Raw genomic sequence first — 20,751 nt, 5'->3', positions numbered from 1 at the left:
CTAAAACCAATTTATTAAGTGGAGGTTTATGCTACAAAATCTTTTATTAAGATAGGAAGGGATGAATTAGGCCAAATAATCAAGGTAGTACAAAAATATTTTGATGCATGATCCTACTTTGTAACCCATAGGATTGATGGACAACAAACTATATAATTTTGTAACCTAATTCTCCCCTTTCTTTGTTGTCTATTGAAGTGTTAGGATTAACGACTTCTTAAAAAAGTACCCAAGGAAAGTTGTACAATTACAAGGATTCACATTCTCCTTAACGGATCCTTATGTATACTAGGTTTATAACATTTTTCAAGTGATCAAAGATAATTGGCTCAAGCATTCAAGTTCCTAGATATTTCTATTGTGATTATTGATTCCCTTTAATGCTACAAAATGAAACATTCCTTGAAGAGAAAATGCTTTAGGATTGCTTAAAGATTCTAAGATGTGATTAAATACTCTTGAACGAATTTTGTTTAATAATACTAAGATGTTTTGAACAATGACACAAATGTGTACCAAGTCAATTCTTAATGACTAGTGAAAAAATGAGGGATTCCATAATTTGAATTTTGGATTAAATTCATGCCATACATAAATATTCTCGCATGATGTGAGAATGATTGAGGATAAGGAACCTTAGATCTTAATATCAATAATGGATATGCTTAATATAGGCTAATAATTGAGTTGAATGTGTGGAAACAAATGGACATAAGATAGAAATAAATTTACAAGTTTAGATGTGTGTGTGTCAATAAAAGCATATGAAAATAGATACAAATTGAAGAAACATACTTAACACAAAACTATACCAAATATCAAAATATAATCTTATTAAGACATTCCATCAAAATAAACTCAAAATGAAATGAAATTTGACATATATGTGTAAACTTCACCATTATAAAATTATCTAATAAATTTGCTAAACAAATTTTTAAAACAAAATATTTTGAAAAACCCTAATTCACAAGACAATCTAATAACATCTCAAACCGAGACAATCTAATTATTCTTGAATGAATATTCTTGGACAATAAAATGATCGAAGTAATCTTGTGGATGTGTGGCATGACCAATGTTTCTTAATAAAATAATAAAATAATAAAAGTAGATAGTCATTCGACAGACAGCATATTGCATGTATCAAAAATCCAACTTTCTACATCCCCATTTTTGTCTGTTCTCTAATTTAGCCAATCCAAATTGAATTCATCTTCTTTCACAACTTCAACATCAAGGCCAGTCCTGGAGCTCCTTCTGAACAGCTTCTCATTATCCTCATCACAAATCACCTTTTTTAGGGATGGCAGTTGCGCTACTGATTGAAGGGTTTTCTTCAATTCAGAGCTTTTACTCCCAGACACCTTCAAACCCATGCACGATGAGATGTTAAGCAATTCTAGTTTTCCAAGCCTGCAGATTGAAGTTGGTAGTGATTTCAAGCCTGGAGATTCATACAATCTTATATCTTTAAGTGATGCAAGCTTGCCCAAATCATCAGGTAACTTTGCAAGGCTATGGCAATGAGTAATTGATAAAATTTCGAGGGAATTTGAAGAACAGATTCCTGCCGACAATTCCTCCAGATCAATGCAATAGTCCACATTCAATTCAAAAAGTGCGGGCAAGTTGAACATTTTACCCTTACCAAGTCCTTCACATAGACTAAGGGATATTTTCTGCAAACTCTTTAAGCCTTTGCAGTCCTCATTTAGAGGGGGAACTATCAGCCTTTCAAGATGCAGAGTTTTAAGCTGAGAAAGCTCTTCAAAACCAGCCAGTCCACTAAGCTTGGCTCGTTTTGCTCCATCATTATTATGGATTATCAGAACCTTGAGTTTTTTCATTGTGTGCAAAAACGTTGGAATGCAATATTCACTTGCAGTGAAATACAAAACCAAAGCTTCCACCACAGGGAAATGCATTCCGGGCCATTGTGTGTCTTTCATTGCCCCTGTATATTCCCAACAATAATGGAAGTCAACTCTATAACATGATTATTTTTTGTTATAAAAAGTGTGCGTGATAAATTTTGAATATTTTGGAGCGGGGAGCAATTTCACAGGCATAATTGAATTACAATAAAGACAGACAAGCTGTAGCAGTTACCTGTGTGAATGGAAACAATCCGAGCTCGACATAAATGATCTCCGTCTGTTTGCCACTTCGGGGACAATTCAGATTGGTTTTGAGACATAAACAGCCTACTAAAATGAATCTCATTGTCCTGCTCCGCCAAAAACAGGGCCAATTGTCTCATCACATCATGTTGGGAAATAGAAAAACTATTCATGAAGTGATCTCTGCTTTCTGGGGTCCTGGTATCAGACGTCACGAAAACAGGTTATCACAAGAAATCAGGCCGTATTGTAATGCAATACAGGCAGACCTGATGATAATGAAGGAATTACTGTCTACTGTTGCCAACAAGTAACTTCTATATGCTGAGGCTTAACTTCTCATTTCAAAGTTGTTCTCAAACCCAACAATCAATCAAATGTGATACCAAGTACGACCAACATAATCAATATAAGAAAAAAAAACAGTAAGAAATTAAGTAGCAATGTTCCTTACCAGGGATCCCTCTTCATGTCCAACAGATGGCGAGCTGCAAATTTCCGTAGAAGATTAAAAGCATCGTTCCGTCTCATTCCACGGACATACACCCAAATATCTAACAATACATCTGCTGCAATGATTTGTCCTTTCGGAAATATAGCCAGGTCCAAGAAACACTGCTTTTCAACACGTTTCAGCACGTCTATGCTTGTTTCCAGGCGCTTAAGAACATCTATCTGATTATCATCTGAAAATTCTACTCTTGCAAGCGCATCCCTAGTAGCTTTCCAAACAGAGTAGGGCTCACCCTTTAGAGAGCTACCAATTACTTGAAGAACTAGTGGCAACCCTTTACACTCTATTTGTACCTGCACTTTAATAAGGCTAAATGAAACATACATTTAGATCTGGGGAACACAATTGAAGACCGTGCTGTTATTGTGAGTAGTAGGCTACCTGTTTGACCAGTTCTTCGTTATGTGTATTTGGAATTGTAGACATCTCAAAGGCACAGTGGCAGAAAAGTGACAGAGCAAGCTCCGGTTGCAAGGGCGGTAGTGGATAAATCCTTGTATTGGTTCCTATTGGAATGTTCTTTTCATCTCTGCTGGTTACTATAGTTCTGTAGTGCTCCCCTTTGAATAACAGTTCTTTCATGTTAGAAAATGTCCAAATGTCATCCAACACGACGAGAATTGATTCATTTTTTGAATATATTCGCAATTGCAAGTCGTTATGTGCGTCTTCAACATTTGTGAAGTTAGGTGCTGGCCCACCAACAATGTCTATCCACATGATTTTCAGAATACTCAACAGATCTGGGCTTTCTGAAACGATAATGTATATGACTCTCTCAAAGTACTCTGCAAGTCATAAGAATAGTGTATATAAGAATTTTTATTTTAATAATGAAAATAGTGTATGTATGTTATTACCAGCGTTTTATCAAATAGAGGTGCAATGGTAAGGTATATAATTAAATATCTTTTAAGTAGAAGTACATAATAATAAATCATGCTAAATATATATCAAGTCAATTGAAGATAAGAATTGAAAAATATAGAAAGAGTGAGAGAGAGAAAGAGTGCTAAACATGTACAAAGTTAGCTCAATAGAAAAATAGCAAATAAAGCTAAATTTTGAATTTTAATTTTAAAATTTCAGAAGTCAAATCTATATAGATGTGAGATCAATCTAATGTCCACTAAATTGACTGAAGAAATGTAAACAATAATATCTACACTAAGAATGAACGTTTCAATATTGATGATATTATAGACACACAATAAATGTAAAATAAAACTATCAATAAATGATAAAACATGAAAATAAAACTACCAATAAGACAAAATCAAATATTAGAAAAATATATAAATAAAAATAAACAATGAAAAAACAAACCTAACTTCACATTAAAAAGTACGATTTTGACAAAATATTAAAATGTTCAACATTCCACCATAATGGTTCCAAAACTAAACAAAATGTGAGTTGGAATGAGTAGTAAAAAATTCACTATCACAATAATAAAGGTTTGTAAGCATGCAATTAAGAATCTGGAGAGATTTGGATTTCCCATCCAAAACACAAGCTGCTCTCCACACTGATTGCCCTGCTCTCTATCATTAATCGACAAGTTTATTTTTCAATTTTCATATAAATTCGATGTCCGTACCGTGTAAAATTGAGGGTTTCCTGCGAGTTGTAGATAGAGTTGCGTGTACTTTAGGGTTAAATAACAATGGACGTAAATATCCAGAAGCTTTAGGAAACGGTAACATGCTTATAAAATGCGACTTAATTCTAGAGAGCACAGCCTACACAAAAAATGACCCAACGATCTGTAAAGAACAAACACTGGAAGAAATTAAATAGAGATGATGGTTGATATCTATAACTTATATCATAAAATAACTAAAACTTTTAGGCTTGCAAAAGATTCTACACATTTTCCACTCAAAAGCACTGCAAATGAGAAGAATCCACCGTAGATCAAAACTAAGAGCATTTGGTATTGTAAAGATGAGAGTTGAATTTAGTCAAGTCCAGAGACTAAATATATTTATTGTTTCGCAGAATTTTATGTATATGTAATAGGGGAAAGGACCCAGTAGTTGAGCATGTACCAATTGTTGTGAGGGTTGTTGATACCTTTTGTTCCAAAAATTGAACAAATAAAACCTATTGTTTGAAACAAAAAATATCAATTTTACAAAAAATATCAATTTTTGTTAGGAAATGTACCAACAGTTGTTAGGAAATGTACCAATAGTTGTTAAGAAATGTACTAATATTGTAAAAAGTAACCAATCAGGTGATGCCATGTCAGCTGCACAACTATTGGGGTCTCTTTTGCACGCCTATTGGTCTCACTTTTTTTTGGGGCTGTTTTGGACACCTTGGCAAAAAGCATGCTGATGTGGCATCATATTTGATGACGTGGCCCTGAAACCTTAGTTATTAGCAGGGGACTTGCCAAGTAAGCTGCTGTAAAAAAATCGGAGTGATTTGAAATTTCCAAGTAGGATTTTGAGAAGCGCGAAGTTAGGGTGCACGACTACTGGGTCCTTTCCCCTATAAGAGGACATATACAAAACACTTGGTCAAGGACCGTACCGTAATTGTAGTTTACTTCTCAAATCAATACGTGGGCTAGGTGCCATAAGGCTAAAGGAGAGTGATGACTGGTTGGGAAGGAGCTACCCCTGATACATGTCAGATGCATTGAATATAGTATCATATGCATTTTTTTCCCCCAAATATCTACCAATTGATGAGAATTCGTCTGTCACGTTTGCAACCTACATAGGTATGATCCATTCAGTAAGCTCTCCGCGTCTGTCTCGTAGATTTATGGCAAACTTGAAGAATTTCGTGAGTGGAATTAAATGTATGCTTAGAGTTCCATTTTCTATACTTTGCGATTGGAATGGGGTGGAGAGCGCAGGGCAATCTTTTGTAAAAGACCAAGAATCTTTTCAGATCTAAATTCAAAGACAGAAAATACCATAACTCAACAATACAGGACCATAAGCTACAAGATTATCTATGCTACAAGAGTATAAACTACAGGTAAGCTATTGGGTATCTAAGCGACAAGAATAGAGCTGTAGGTTATCCCGTGTTCTAGAAGACAACCAAGCTGATGCGAACACTATGATAGGTTTTTTATGCTACAAACACTGTTCAGATTGACAGTGAAGCTAAGGACACAAGGTATTGCTTTATTATGAAAGACTGATCAGAAAAAAACTCAGAAGCAAACCCGGTGGGGAAATCCCACACAAACCTTTTTCCGGCAAGCGTGAGACACTTCCGGTGGACAAAGCCCACGTTATAATTGGTTAATAAAATGAAATTAGATTAAAAAGTATTTTATTTTTTAAAAATATTAAATATTTTTTAAATTTATTTTGATTAAAATAGAATATTTTTAAGATATAATCATTTATTATCGACATTTTAGATCATATTGCATAATATTTTTAAGAAAGATTAAAATATATCTTCAAACTTCTAAGAACTATCATGCAACACATTCTATATCAAATATCTTGTATTGATTGTTACTTAGATATTGATAAAACATACAAGACAAAAGCAAGCCAAATTGAAGATAAAAACAATTGAAAACCAATAAAATGGATAATGTTTTGTATCATATTGCATAATCTTTCTTAAGAATCCTAAAATGTATCTTAAAACTCTTATAGATTGCAAGCACCTTATCCCACACAAAAGATTCTATACCTAAACTTGAGTGATGGCTATCTAGATCTAAATAAAACATCAATGCAAAAGTAGGGCAAATTGAAGCTAGAACAGAATGTGAAAACATTAAAATAGATGAATTTTGGATCGAACTATATAACTCTTCATATTAAGAATGTCTAAAATATACCTTGAAACTTTTTGGACCATCAAGTCATCAAGCACCAAATATCATGTATCAAGACCTAATGGTGTATCTAATTTTATGTAAAACACCTATTGCAAGAGAAGGACAACTCAAAACTAGAACATAATTTAAAAGTATTAAATATATGATGTTTTGGATTATACTACACCATCCATTGTAAGGAAGCCTACAATATGCCTTGAAACTCTTATAGATCATCAAGCACCTCTTCCCACATCAAAGATCCCATACTTTACCTTCATGTGATAGTTACTTAGAACTGGATAAAATATCTAATGTAAAACCAAAACAAATTGAAGCTAGAACAAAATTTAGAAACATTAGTATAAATGAATTTTTTTATCATATTGCATAACCCTTCATAAGACATCTTCAAATATACCTTGAAACCCAAGTATTAATCATCAAGTGCCTCATCCCACAACAAAAATCTCATATCTAAATGTAATGTTATTAATTACTTTGATCTAGACAAAACGCCCCACGCAAAAAGAGGACAAATTGAAACTATAGAGGCATTCAAAGGTAGAACATAATTGAAAAGCATTAAGATAGATGATATTTTGGCAGCATTTATGCAAGTGAAATAGTTAATTTAAACTGTAAAGAGAGTGAGCAAGCTGCTTTACTTTTGATATCAGTGTGATGACAAACGGCCTTTGCAAGCGTGGATTTTCCTGCTCCACCCACGGCTGTAATTCCGACCACATTCACTCCATCCGATAGCACAAGCATCTTCACCTTCAACATGTGTTCATCAAAATTGAGCAAGTAGGGCGGCGGATCTGGAGAATCTGTGCGGTGGCTCTCATCCTGACTATGTTGCTGACGGAGTAGGGAAGCTGTTGGGTGCCTCTCATCCTGCTGTGAAATCTGAGTATGTTGGAGACTTTCCACAAATCGACGCATTGACACCATCTTTCGATACAAATTTTCTATTTCGATGGAACGAGAACTATGCGCTCGATGTAGAGTTTCCAGTTGGGCGGAGTGAATGCTCTGCCAATGAATTATTTTTTGCAGTTGGGTGGCCTGAAAATTCTGTTCTTGAATAACAATGTCCAGCTGGTTGGATTGAGAAATATGCGCTTGAATTTGTTCGAATGCCATGACTATCGGAACGTCAGTCCGAATGAATTCGTTAATATACTTCTCCAGCTTTTCAACCTGATATGCGACCCAGAATTTTCGGAGAAGAGTGCAACTTCTTGGGCATTCGTCCAACATCCGGTTGCCCTTGACAATATTGCTGTGGAATTGTTGGAATCTTTGTAGCGATAAATTCGACGCCACTCGCGAATCCGACTTGCATATCCCTTTGATGATCGGCAACAAACTCTCGACAGTTTTTTCGAAATCCTTACGAGCAGAACCTTTGAAAATTCTATATACACGCTTTCCTCCATTCCAAGTCTCTTGAAAGACAACCCCCAAGACAGCTCCCTCAACCAGTCCGGTCATTGTGAAACTGCTTTCCCACCAACAGAAAGGAGATGATAAATAGCAAATGGAGGAGGATAAAGTCATCGGATATGTTATTTCCTATGAACCATCTCAGAGAAGAAACTTGGAAATTGCGCGGCACCTGCTCTTGTCACTGGAATGATTGAAACTAGGGAGGACCCACAAATAAAGTGATAAAGAATAGAGGACTGAGGATGGAGAGGAGCATTTCTCGGGACGGGTTACGTAGCTGTCTAAATAGCATTAACAAAATAATTTGTTTGTTTAATAATAATTAGTATATTTATATTTTAAAAATATATGTCAAGAGATATCTTATAATATAAGAGAATCATCTGTAAAATAAATGTTCTTCTAAAATACTAAATACCAAAAATACAAATCCATTAAAGTCTTACATACACAAAGCTGTGAATCTAGTTGGAGACAAGTAGTGTCGAGGGTTCTATTTTTATTTGGAGTAATAAAATAACACCTTCACAAAAGTTGAAAGATGACACATTTCATGCATTTACCTATCATTTGCTTGTCAAATTGTTTCAAAAAAGGATTTTTGTTTACGGACATTTTGATGTCATTGTAGATGCCTCTTGACATAACTAGTATACTTACATTCTAAAAAAATATATATGTTACATAATGTCCAAAGATATCAAATACTTGTCTTGCATATTTATTAGTTGTCAAGAAGGACATGAAGCCGAATAATGGTGCACTCTTTCATGCTCATTAAAGATGTAATAGTTTCATATACTTAGAGACAAGTGACAATGATTCTATTTTATTCAAAGTAATAAAATAATACTTATAGAGAAATTGAAACATGCATGCATTTAACTATCATCTACATGTCAAATTTATTCAAAATCAATTTTCTGTTTACGGATATTTGTATGTCATTGTAGATGCCTCTTTGCATAAATATATGGAAAATCAGTTTACAATTGTGTTCTAATTTTAATTTATTTAATAAATAATAATAAATAATCTTATCAGTGTTGTTTAAGTGGTTGTATAGTCAGTTTCATTTACTTGTGCTTTCTATGCAGCATTTTTAATCAGATCTTTCTAAGTACTACAAATTCTGAAAGGATATTTCTTCTTTAATTAAAATTCTTACTCTTTTTTTTTAATATTATATTTGATTTTTTTTCCCAACACCACAAATATTATTTCCTTAATAGAATTATTTTTAATAACTTAGATCTGTTAATAATTTTACATATTAAAAAGAAAATTATTATGAATAATGTAATATTTATAAAATAAAATTATTCACATTTTAAAGATTATTTATACAAAATAAACAAATATTTATGTTTTTGGATGGTTTAAATTTATTTCTAGTGTTAATGTACCATTTTTATGTATGCAAACTCTTACAAAATTTAACAACACCTTATCTTTTAGTATCAATTTTATTAAGAATACGTTGAAGAAAGCATAATTGGTTGGTCACAAATCCACAACCTTTTCACTACCAATTTCATTTAGAGTACATCAAAGATGGTCAGTCACAAATGAATAATCTTAAATCCATAATATAGGCTTGTAATGATGGGGGTAGTAACAAAAATGATGATTTAAACCCACCAGTAACATTATTTACCCCTTTTAACAAAATTTCCACGTGGATGGGGCAATAAAGCAGAGTGAAGGAAGTCCCTCGACCGGACCAGCCATTGTGAAGCTGCTTTGCCACCTACTGCGATAACTAGTGTAGGAACTGTCAATTCCTTTCAACCATACTTTAAAAAATGGAACAAGGGAAGCATGGTCGTCTAGATTCTCATCCATCCTCCATCCTTAACCTACCTCAAAGACTTTATGAAGCGAGTTTTATGTTTCTCCTTCTCCGGTCTTCCCGGTCATCACTATTATTATTCCTATGACTTTTCTCTCTAAGACTTTTCACTATTATTATTCTTTATGACTTTTCTTTCTAAGGTTTTGAGTTCTTCCAATGTCAATTTCTAAGTTTCTTCCTCTTCATCGTTGAGAGTTTCCAGTCTTTCCGGTCATCATTATTATTATTCTTATGACTTTTCTCTCTAACATTTTTCACTATTATTATTCTTATGACTTTTCTCTCTAAGACTTTGAATTATTCCAATGTCAATTTCTAAGTTTCTTCCTCTTCATCATTGAGATGGTTGAAAGGAATTGACAGTCCCTGCACTAGTTATCGCTATACATGTTATTGTTACATGTGAAATTTATTAATGGGCTTTTAATTTTTAATTTTTTCTTGGGGGATTTGGTGTGCAAGGATTGAATGTGCTCTTCCCCTATGGTAATTTCAAATTTGACAAGATTCATATTTATGGTCTTAAGTTCACATCATCAAACATGTCATATTAACATGATATATGTTCAAGTGTCAAAGAGGATCCTTAAAAAGGACATGCCTTAATTGTGCATTATATCGTGTTTTATCAATGTGTCAACGTCACATCATGTCATTGTTGGCATATGCACACTCCAATGAGAAATTGTAGGTGATTGAAGGTATTGTCATTGATGGCAACCTTGCAATCCTATGGCACCGGCAGGCACTAACACCGACAGACTCTACACCGGCAGATAGCTTACCGGCAGCGGCAAAGATGATTACTGACACCCCAGCCGACAGGATTTTGTTTATTACATCTTGTATTTAATTGTAATATCTTTTTGTAAGCCGATGAAGCGAATTGTAATAGGACTCACACATAAGTATGAGATCTTATAGATCATTTTGTAATGTGGATGTAAGGAAGATGGTAGATGCGAACATGGTTAGATTATTGCAGAAGTAATGTGCGAATATTAAGGCAAATTCTGAAGTAAGGTTTTTGGTTATTGCATGAGCTTAAACTGGTACTGAAGCTGGCATAGAAGATGCTGTTTGTAGCAGTACATTATATTGGATTTATATAATCCATTTTTGTAAGTCAGTGGGACTTTTTTTTGTATTTAAGCAGTGAGCTTTAGGAAATTGACCTTCCTACAAGTGCAAACCCCTATTGTAAGTAATATTCATTTATTGGCCAATAAGTGAATATTGTGGGTCACAAATCCCATCGAGGTTTTTCCCACACCGGGTTTCCTCGTTAAAAATCTTGTGTTATGGTGTTCTTTCTATGTTGTGGTTATTGTTCTTATTTACTACATTAATTATAGTATACCGATACACTATTTTGGAATGCAAATTGTTTAATAAGATCAGAAAATATGTTAACCGGCAAGATATTGATTCACCCCCCCCTCTCAGTATCTTTGGAAATCCTAACAATTGGTATCAGAGCCTGGTCCTCTTTTTTCAAAAGCCTAACAGCTTGAGGGAGATTCTGACACCGGTACAGATGGATAACTTGAAAAAGCAATTAGAAGGAGCTCTTGCAGATTATGATGTAGAAAAGTTGAAGAATATCAAACTTGAAGATGATCTAAAGGCTGCACAGGAAATCATTCAAGGACTTTAGGAGAATTATACTATTTCCTGGAATAAAAGAAGAGAACTTCATGAGAAGATGCAAAAAGATGATGATGAAAAAGAAACTCTAAATGATCTTGTAAACAAGATGAGGCAAGAGAACATGATCTTGAGGAATGAGATGCAAGATATGACTATGAGATTTTGTAAAGACATTGAAGACCGAAAGAAGATTGAAGATGACTTGGTTAGGAGAATCAATGATGCTGGAAATGAAAATCTAAGACTCAGTCATGAGAATGATATGTTAAAGACAGATCTAATTCATTTGGAACATGATAAAACTGAACTCATGAGGCAAAAGGATTGCTTGGAAAATGAGTTGGCTACTGCAAATCAACATAAAGAGAAATTCAAGAAAAGTTCAAAAGAAATTGATGATATGCTGAAAAATCAAAAACCTAATGGAGATACTAATGGACTTGGCTTTGAAGCTGGTGAAAGCTCTGATACTGCAAACAATCATGATCACAATAAACCAGTAAGACAACCTAATGCCTACAAATTTAATGGGAAATGCTTTAACTATAACAAGTATGGTCATAGAGAAAATCAGTGTAGATCTAGAAGCTATTAGAACACTAATGCACCCATCGGTCAATGTACAAAATGCAACAAAATTGGTCATAATTCAGAAAACTATAGAATGAATGTAAGATGTTATGTTTGTGGAAGATTTGGACACTTATATAATCAATGCAGAACACAAACCAACATGGGATATGGAAAGGCTATTCAGAAAAAACAATGTCACTTGTTATGCTTGTAACAAGATTGGACATATTGCAAAATTTTGTAGAAGTAAGACTTTATTGGCAAATAGCAAAGGACCCAGTTTGAAAGGAAAAGAGAAGGTTGAAGAGGTAAAGCAATAATTTTCAAAGCAATGGATTAGAAAGTCAGATCTGAATGTTAATGAAGCTATTCCCTCACCGGTAGAACAGAGTATCCCTCCACCAGCAGGAGATTTTTCATCTGACTAAGAGATATCCCTTGGGGGTATGGCAACTAAATTGAAATCATACTAGTTTACCCTCGGTTGATGGTAAGAAGATGAAATGCTTCTTTACAAGCAGATGAGTTAAGTTTTCACTTAACCGACATGCATTTATTATGGTAGTTGAAGGAAATGACATTATAAAGCAAGTGTTTTTCTCTCTTTTTCACTCACCGAGCATTCAAATTTCCTTAGAGCATGAAAAACCCGAGCGAAGGCATCCACATCGAGAAGTGCAGAAAATCTATCAAGCATTCAAACCTAAAGGTAGATTAAGGTATTTATACAATGGCTTCCTCCTCTGCACCTCAATTCGTTGCAAACCCTACTGTTGTTGAAGTGGTTAAACACCCTAGGCCCGTATTTAAAATCATACCCCAAGTACCGAAGCATGATGATACCCTAGGAGCATTTTCTAAAATACCCAAAGGATTTGCTTATGCAGAAGACCCTAGGATATACATACATTGTCATATTGAGGAACTTGGTGCTAAAGAAATAATGAACATGTATAGGATTGTAATTTGCAATGAGAATGGTAATGTGAAACCGGAACACAAGATAATTGAAACCCTAGATTTTTTGGAGATACTTAGCATTCCTAATTTTCCCAAGGAAGTTATAAGAATTGTGCTTAGTAGAGTTCATGTGGAATTCTTTTGGCTTGACTCCATCCATAAGATTACAAAAGAAGCAGTTAGGGCAGTGACTATCTTACCTTCCACTGGTAGGAGACCAGAAAAGGGAAAGAAGGTCTCTAACGACACTGTGATGACCCTAACTGGTGCAACCCATGAGAGAAGATCCTTGAGATTAAATGATGTGAAAGATATAAATGTAAGATTCATTAGCATGATTCTAGGATACAAAGATAAACATGCTAACAGATTAAACTTTGTTTCTAGTTTATGTATCAAGAGTGCTTATGACATGGTAAACAGTAACACTAAGATTGACATATGTGAATGGTTAAAAGATGAATTGATTGATAACTTGCAGAAAATCAAAGGTGACAAGAAAGGTACTTTCAGATTCGCCAACTTACTTTATGTCTATTTTTATACATCACTACCGAAGTTCCCGGTATAGGTAGAAAAGAATTTGGTTTTGATATACCGGTAGGCAAACAACTTTTGGATATCTTTACCGACATGGGAGATGATAAAGAAAAGAATATAATTGAATACTTTCAAGCATTTAAAGCTAGAATGAAAACAAGGATAATACTATCTCATAGCATAGTTGACAAATACAAGAAGGAGATATGTTTTGTTATTAAGAAATGAAATTTGGATGGAAGCGGTGGTTCCTAGAACTGTTTGGGTAGCTGAAATGGGTTATGAGGTAGATGAAAACATAATAGAAACATATGCTAAAGCCCTCCTTGAAGCCCCTAGAGAACCTCAAGAGGAAATATTTGGTAGTGCTAAAACTATTGAGAGCAAGGTTCAGTCGCCAAAATGAAGGAAGAAAATAGAGCAAACCATTAGAAAAGCAACAAAAAAGGCAAAAGAGGTTAAGGAAAACATATTGAATATGATTGGCATTAAGAAAAGCGACCTGGAAGGGATACAACCTGAAGCTCATCTTTCACCAGTTGGAACTTCATCTGATAGTGAAATCCTAGCTGAGTTTAAGAGAGTAGAAAGGAAAAGAAAACCTTCGCAGGTACCCTCTCCTGCACCAAAGAGAACAAGAAGAAAACAACAAGCAGTAAGGCCTCTGGCAAAGAAAATGACACCCAGGAAGAAGAAGGAAAAACAAGTTATTCCTCCACTTGATAATCTTCTAAATGAAATTACTAAAGAAAGAAACGTGTCCAATATCAGCAAGTTGTATAATAGTTTCACTAATGAAGAAAAGGAAAGCATAGAGAACAGTGTCATTCTACACTTAGACATTTATAAGAAATTTTTGATAGAAGTTGTAGATGATTTACCAAGTAATTTGTATAGAAGACTAGATGCAAAGAGATTAGCAACTGTGGAATTAGACAAGAAGATAAAGGTAGAAAAATTACTTGCAGTTCACCCAGTGAAATCAGTAGAAGAAATTGATGAACTGATATGTGAGGCTAACAGGACTGTATTTTCCATTGGTCACCGACATGTAGCTTTAATGGCTGGCAGAATGAATGAAATATCTGAAGAGACAACGGATAAATGGGATATCTTCTTTGTGGAGAAAGACAAGCAAGAAGAGCTAAAAAGGCCCAAAACCTTCAGAGTCTATCAAAAGGATAAGGATAAAGGTAAAGGCAAGGAAGGTGGTCCTCCTAGCATAAAAGTAATTGATAATTTGCCCCCACCTTCTTCTGAAACTCCACCGGCACAAACTGTTGATACACCATCATTAACTGATAATATTAAGAGTATGGAGACAGCACATGAAGACACCAATCCTGATTCAGAGGTGTTATATACTATGAATATTGACACACAAGAGGTAAACATTAAGGTTGATAAGAAAACCACTGAGAAGAGAGATGTGGCAATTGAGCCACTGGTTGAGAATATTGTTGTAGAAACACATGTTGAGGATACAATTGGAAATATTGAGATTGGGACTGAAATGCATGCTAAACAATCAGTTGACCCCCCTCGAACTGAAACGGTGATAGGTACCACTGGTGCACACACTGAGAAACCTACTGAGTTAGAGCAATAGGATACTGATAACACAGTAAAATCTATTGAGATACAGGCAATGGACGGTTCAGAGGTACACACAGAGAAACCGGTAGAAAACACTGAGACTTCATTAGAAAAACCGACAGAAGAAAGCACAGAGAAACATACTAAGGTACATTTTGAGAAATATGAAGAGAAAAAGGTTGAGACAGAGATAGTGCCAGTGGCAACAGCTGAGAAACCCAAACCTTTTCTAGCTGAGATGCACACTCAGGCTAACCTACTAGAGGTCACCATAAGCAAAGAGGTTACTCACACCAGCGGAACGCAGATTGTTAAAGCAGTTGGATAATCTTCTGGTTCTTCCTTAACAGAATTCAGACCGACCAATGTAACAGAGGTATTATTGGATTCCATCAAGAAAATAACAAATTGCAATGCACTTGCATACAAGGCAATTGATGATACCATCCCTATTTTAAAATTGATTGCACCCAAGTGCAATGTGGACAATAAAGATTCTTTGAGTCAATTAGACATATTGTCTAAATATATCACCGACAACCTATTCACAGTTGATCAGATTAATGAGGAAACTTTTAGTGATAAAATAAATAGAGGGAAAGAAAGATTCTTTGATGAAACAATAAAAAGATGCAAGGAACACATTGATACCTTATTACCGACACTAGGAAAAACAATAATGGAATTTAAGGAGTTGTATAGGGATACATGCAAAACTGATGTTTTGATGATGGATATAGACAAGAAAATCAGTGAAGCACAAAAAGAAATAACCAATATTATTGATAATTTGATTAGTTCACCTGAGTCATTATTGGTGATAGAGCAAGAAATAGGAGAATTTGAGGAAAAACTTGAGAAGTTCGAAAAGGAAAAGGAAAGAATAAAGTTCAAGGCTAAGGAACTGAAATATAGACTTGGTCTGAAACTTGACATCCTCATATCTTTGAGAAAAGAGATATTAGAGGCACTTGTTCCTAGACTTAAGACACCGAAAGAGAAAATGCAGATACTCACCGGTACAATACAAAGGATAGAAGCAACATTAAAACACAGTGAAAGGTTCAGTAATAGCTTAAATTTTGTACTAGCATATCTATTTCAGATTGTAACCAACCGGTTATAGGGATCCAGCTAAGAACTACACTCAGTTGACATTTTTGACAACCTTTGTCATTGATGTCAAAGGGGGAGTAGTAGAGATGAGAAAAATAATGAACATAAGAGATCACCTGCTCAGGGGGAGCACACATTTTGGAGCACAGTTTTTGTAAGATTTTTGGACTTCATTTTTAGATACATTTTTGGATTTTTCTCATGGGTGTTGCCATCAATGCCAAATGGGGAGATTGTTGGCATATGCACACTCCAATGAGAAATTGTAGGTGATTGAAGGTATCGTCATTGATGGAAACCTTGCAATCCTATGGCACCGGCAAGCACCGACACCGGAAAACTCTACACTGGCAGATAGTTTACCGGCAGCGGCAAAGATGATTACTGACACCCCAACCGACAGGATTTTGTTTATTATATCTTGTATTTAATTGTAATATCTTTTTGTAAGCTGACAAGGCAAATTGTAATAGGACTCATATATAAGTTTGAGATCTTGTAGATCATTTTGTAATGCAGACGTAAGGAAGATGGTAGATGCGAACATGGTTAGATTATTGTAGAAGTAATGTGCAAATATTAAGGTATATTCTGAAGTAAGGTTTTTGGTTATTGCACGAGCTTAAATTGGTATTCAAACCTGACATAGCAAATGTTGTTTGTAGTAGTACATTATATTGGATATACATAATCCATTTTTGTAAGTCAGTGAGATTTCCTTTTTGTATTTAAGCAGTGAGCTTTAGGCAGTTGGCCTTCTTGCAAGTGCAGGCCCCTATTGGGTAAGTGCACAAAGATGGTGGTAAAAAAGGGGGGTATTAGTGGACACTTTTTTTCTGAAATCAGGTGAACCTAAACTTGCAGGCAAAATTTGAAGTCATCCACTCAAGATATGAAGATAATAAAACAACAAATATTGTCGTACTCTGAATCTAGTTTCCAAATTACTAAACTTTTTCAAAATTGGATAAGATTAAGGGGGTCAAATCCTTCACGCACGAAAAATTGACCTTGATTTTTTTTTAAAAACATAACATAGTGTCTGACGTGCGCATCAAAAAAGTCATAGTTAGATTTAGTATTTTGACAAATGCTTTGGCAGAAAGATAGTTAAGAGTGAGCACTAGAAGATGTGTATTTTTTTGTAATTTTTTGTTTACTTTTTTTTTAATGATTTTTCCAATCGAGCATATCCTAAAAATTAGGCACTTGTTCATGCGCGAAGTATATGTTGCACTACACAAATCAAAAATACTTTTTTTTTTAATTATAAAGAATCAAGTGCACTACAATAATATATAAAGTTTTTTAAATTTGGATAAGTATATCAAAAGTTATTCAAAAAATGGTGCACCTATGTCTTTGAGAACTATGGAGACACTGGTAAAAGAAATTCAATAATAATATGTTATTGCTATTCAAATTGAAAAAAAATATATGGTTAGAAAGCTCAAAAGATGGGTGAAAATATGGTGGAAATTTTAGAAATACCAACTTGATGAAGTGTAAACCTGATGATGACAAGTTGATAAACCAAGTTGATAAAATAAAACACATCAAAAATGAGAGAAATGGAGGGAAATCAAACTTCCAAACCGTAGCTTTGTCATCCAGGCCTATTTCCAAACCTAAATAGTCAAAAGCGCGTACAAGGTACTACAAGTTTAAAAAGTGTGTACGGGGTACTTATGGTGTAAGTAACACGTACATGCTCATTTTCCTATAAACAACACGTGCGCATTGTTTTTACTATAAACAGTGCGTACGCACTATTGTATAATATGATATTATATATATAATATATGTATATACATATAATATATGTAATATATAATATGTGTATAATATGATATTGTATATACATATAATATATAATATATGTATATATATAATATATTAAACATATATATACACATGTAAGTGTATTGTCTCCCCCTCTCAAATGCATACAAGGTGCCTCTCTCTCTCCCCCCTTCTCCCTTCCTCCATACCCCATCCCTCTCTCTCTCCCTCACTCTCTCCCCTTCTCCCTTCCTCCATACCACATCCCTCTCCTCCATACCCCACTACAATTGTGTCTGCACTTCTATAGAAGTAAGTGGATTTATTTCTTGTCTACAACTTCCTCTTTGATTTTTATCATGTATGCTCTCCTAAGAAAATTGACTGATGGATTTGTGTGTGTATATTGAATAGGAGGAATAGGGTTTGAAATTGAACCATGGGTGTATTACCATGACAAACAAGGAAACGTGCATTAATATTCTTCTCGAATGTGTTTTTAATGAGTAGAGCAGATGTGGAAAATAGTGTCAACAAAGCAGCATGATGAGTCAGAGTACTTGCTATATATGGTGAAAATGGAAACAATAATAATGATATTGAAAGGCTAAATGAATTCAACCACAAAACCCTAGCCTCACAATCAACAAAGATCCACCATAACATATGAAGATTACCTAAGACAATGCAAATAAAATGAAATCACAAAGATTATACCATCACATGTCCAATAGGGTTTGGATCTCCATTCTTCCTATCTCCATTGATCTTGCTTGATATATTTGCTCTCAGATTTCATGTGCACAAGAGCTCAACAAAGAATGGAATGTGGTTGCAAGTAGGATCGTAGTGTAGTCAAGTGATCAAGTAATTAGGTCATTGGCTCATTAGGATGCATCATTAGGGTTTGATAATGAAGGAAGCATCTCCTTATATAGAAGACACAATATGAAATGGAGGGATAAGATTGAGAGGTGTAAAAGGAGGTCGGCTATGATTAGAGGGTAGTTAAAAGAAATAATAAAATAATGAAAGGGGTAGGTAGTGTATGAATTAAGAGAGGAATGACATGTGTCATGGGTAGAAAAAGGTTAATGAATTAATTAAATAAATAAAGATTTATTTAATTAATAGAAGAAGTGGGATCAATTAAATAAATAAGATATTTATTTAATTTAGGAAAAGGATAATTTAAATAAATAAATGTATTTATTTAAATGAGAAATAAGGCTAGAAGAGGATAAATGAATTAATTAAATAAATAAATATTTATTTAATTAATAGAAGTATTAAGCTTAGATAATTAAATAAATAAAATATTTATTTAATTAGACATGACAATTTTGGGTGTCTACATTTTGCCCCTCTTTGAGACAATGCGGCTTGTCGCGTTGTTTCAAAGAAAATAAGATGAACTGATACAAAGTTTCTCCAGGATGGGAATGATATGCCCCCTCAAGAGATTGGATGAAAATGTCTGAAAAGATTGCAGACAATCTCTCGATAAGAAAGAAAGGCTAGAATGGACTGACCGGATAAAGTGACAAAGTCACGGGATAAAGAAGACTGACTCGGGAAACGAAGGCTAGGAGTAGTCTATAAGATAGACCACGGGGGAAAATACATCCTCATTGTCATCTACACATTCACGAGAGCAGATTGCAGAGCAAAAATAGAGCAGCAGCAGTCAGCAGCGATGGCCTTTGTTCATAGATTTGATCGCGTTCGTCGATTCCAGAGGCCAGCAGAGGCAGGAGAGCCGGCAAGTACCACAAAACCTCCTCCTACTTCGACGCATTTAATTTTTTCATTAATGCATACTAGATAGGGTAATAAATGCACTTAGACTACGATCCAAAAAGTGTCCAAAAACGTCCAGGCGCGTCTGCGTTGGTGCCAGGCACGTCTGTGCTCGTGAGGTGCGTCTGTGTTTGTGCTAGGCACGTCTGCATTGGAACCCGCGTCTGTGTCAAATGCGACCGCATGTGTGATGGTCAGTCACATCTGTGCCAAGAAGGCACGTCTGTGTATCCCTGGCGCGTCTGTGCAGAGCATAGGCACGTCTGTGTCGATCAGGTGCGTCTATGTTTTTCAGGTGCGTCTGTGCAATCTGAAAGCACGTTTATGTCAGGTAAGCGCGTTTGTGTTTAAAAAAAGTGAATTTGTGTCTTCTAGGTCAAATCGGCAGTTCTGTGATGAACATACACTGTCGATTGGATAAGCTGCTGAGAGGATACACTCAAGCAGGTCCTCTAAGAAGACTAGGATAGATCAAGGCACTTTGTGATGAATAGTGAGTACCAAGATAGAGTACTTTGTGATGAACAGGGAGTACTAGAGTATGAGCAGCACTTTGTGATGAACAGGGAGTGCCAATGTGAGTAACACTTTGTGATGAACAGGGAGTGTCACACACATAGTACTTTGTGATGAACAGGGAGTACCACTAGGATAGAAGCAACACTTTGTGATGAACAGTGAGTGTCACTAGGATAGAATGTCATATGCATTTAGATAAAAAATAGCATTTTGTGATGAACAGGGAATGCCACTGTGACTGACATGAGTGATTTGCTTGACTGCAGGAGTATTTGCCGATGCTGGAGTCCCGAGAGAGATTCCCGTCTACGCAGAGGTTGCGACCTGAGTTGACAGCCGAGGAGCGAGCTGCTATTGAGGAGATGGGGCTGAGACATGTTCTGTATGTGCTCGAGTTTTGGGCGAACATGGGTTTGCTGACTGCATTAGCTGAGAGATGGCACTCTGAGACGTGCACATTCCA

General features: G+C 35.1%; 1 protein-coding gene across 1 annotated transcript; it reads right to left on the bottom strand.

Moving 5' to 3' along the window:
* Positions 1–1,100: 1,100 nt before the first annotated feature.
* Positions 1,101–7,953, bottom strand: LOC131055621 (probable disease resistance protein At4g33300). The gene is made up of 5 exons (XM_057990105.2): positions 7,111–7,953; positions 3,019–3,425; positions 2,578–2,930; positions 2,113–2,321; positions 1,101–1,957 (listed from the first exon to the last, which is right to left on the bottom strand). Exons 1-5 carry the CDS (start codon positions 7,940–7,942, stop codon positions 1,188–1,190), a joined length of 2,571 nt encoding a protein of 856 aa, XP_057846088.2. The 5' UTR covers positions 7,943–7,953; the 3' UTR covers positions 1,101–1,187.
* Positions 7,954–20,751: the final 12,798 nt, after the last annotated feature.

This window comes from Cryptomeria japonica, chromosome 9 (genome assembly GCF_030272615.1).
Source record: "Cryptomeria japonica chromosome 9, Sugi_1.0, whole genome shotgun sequence".
NCBI classification, from domain to species: Eukaryota; Viridiplantae; Streptophyta; class Pinopsida; order Cupressales; family Cupressaceae; genus Cryptomeria; species Cryptomeria japonica.
The sequence above is the reverse complement of the archived record's forward strand: the minus strand, read 5'-3'. Positions and strand labels throughout refer to the sequence as shown.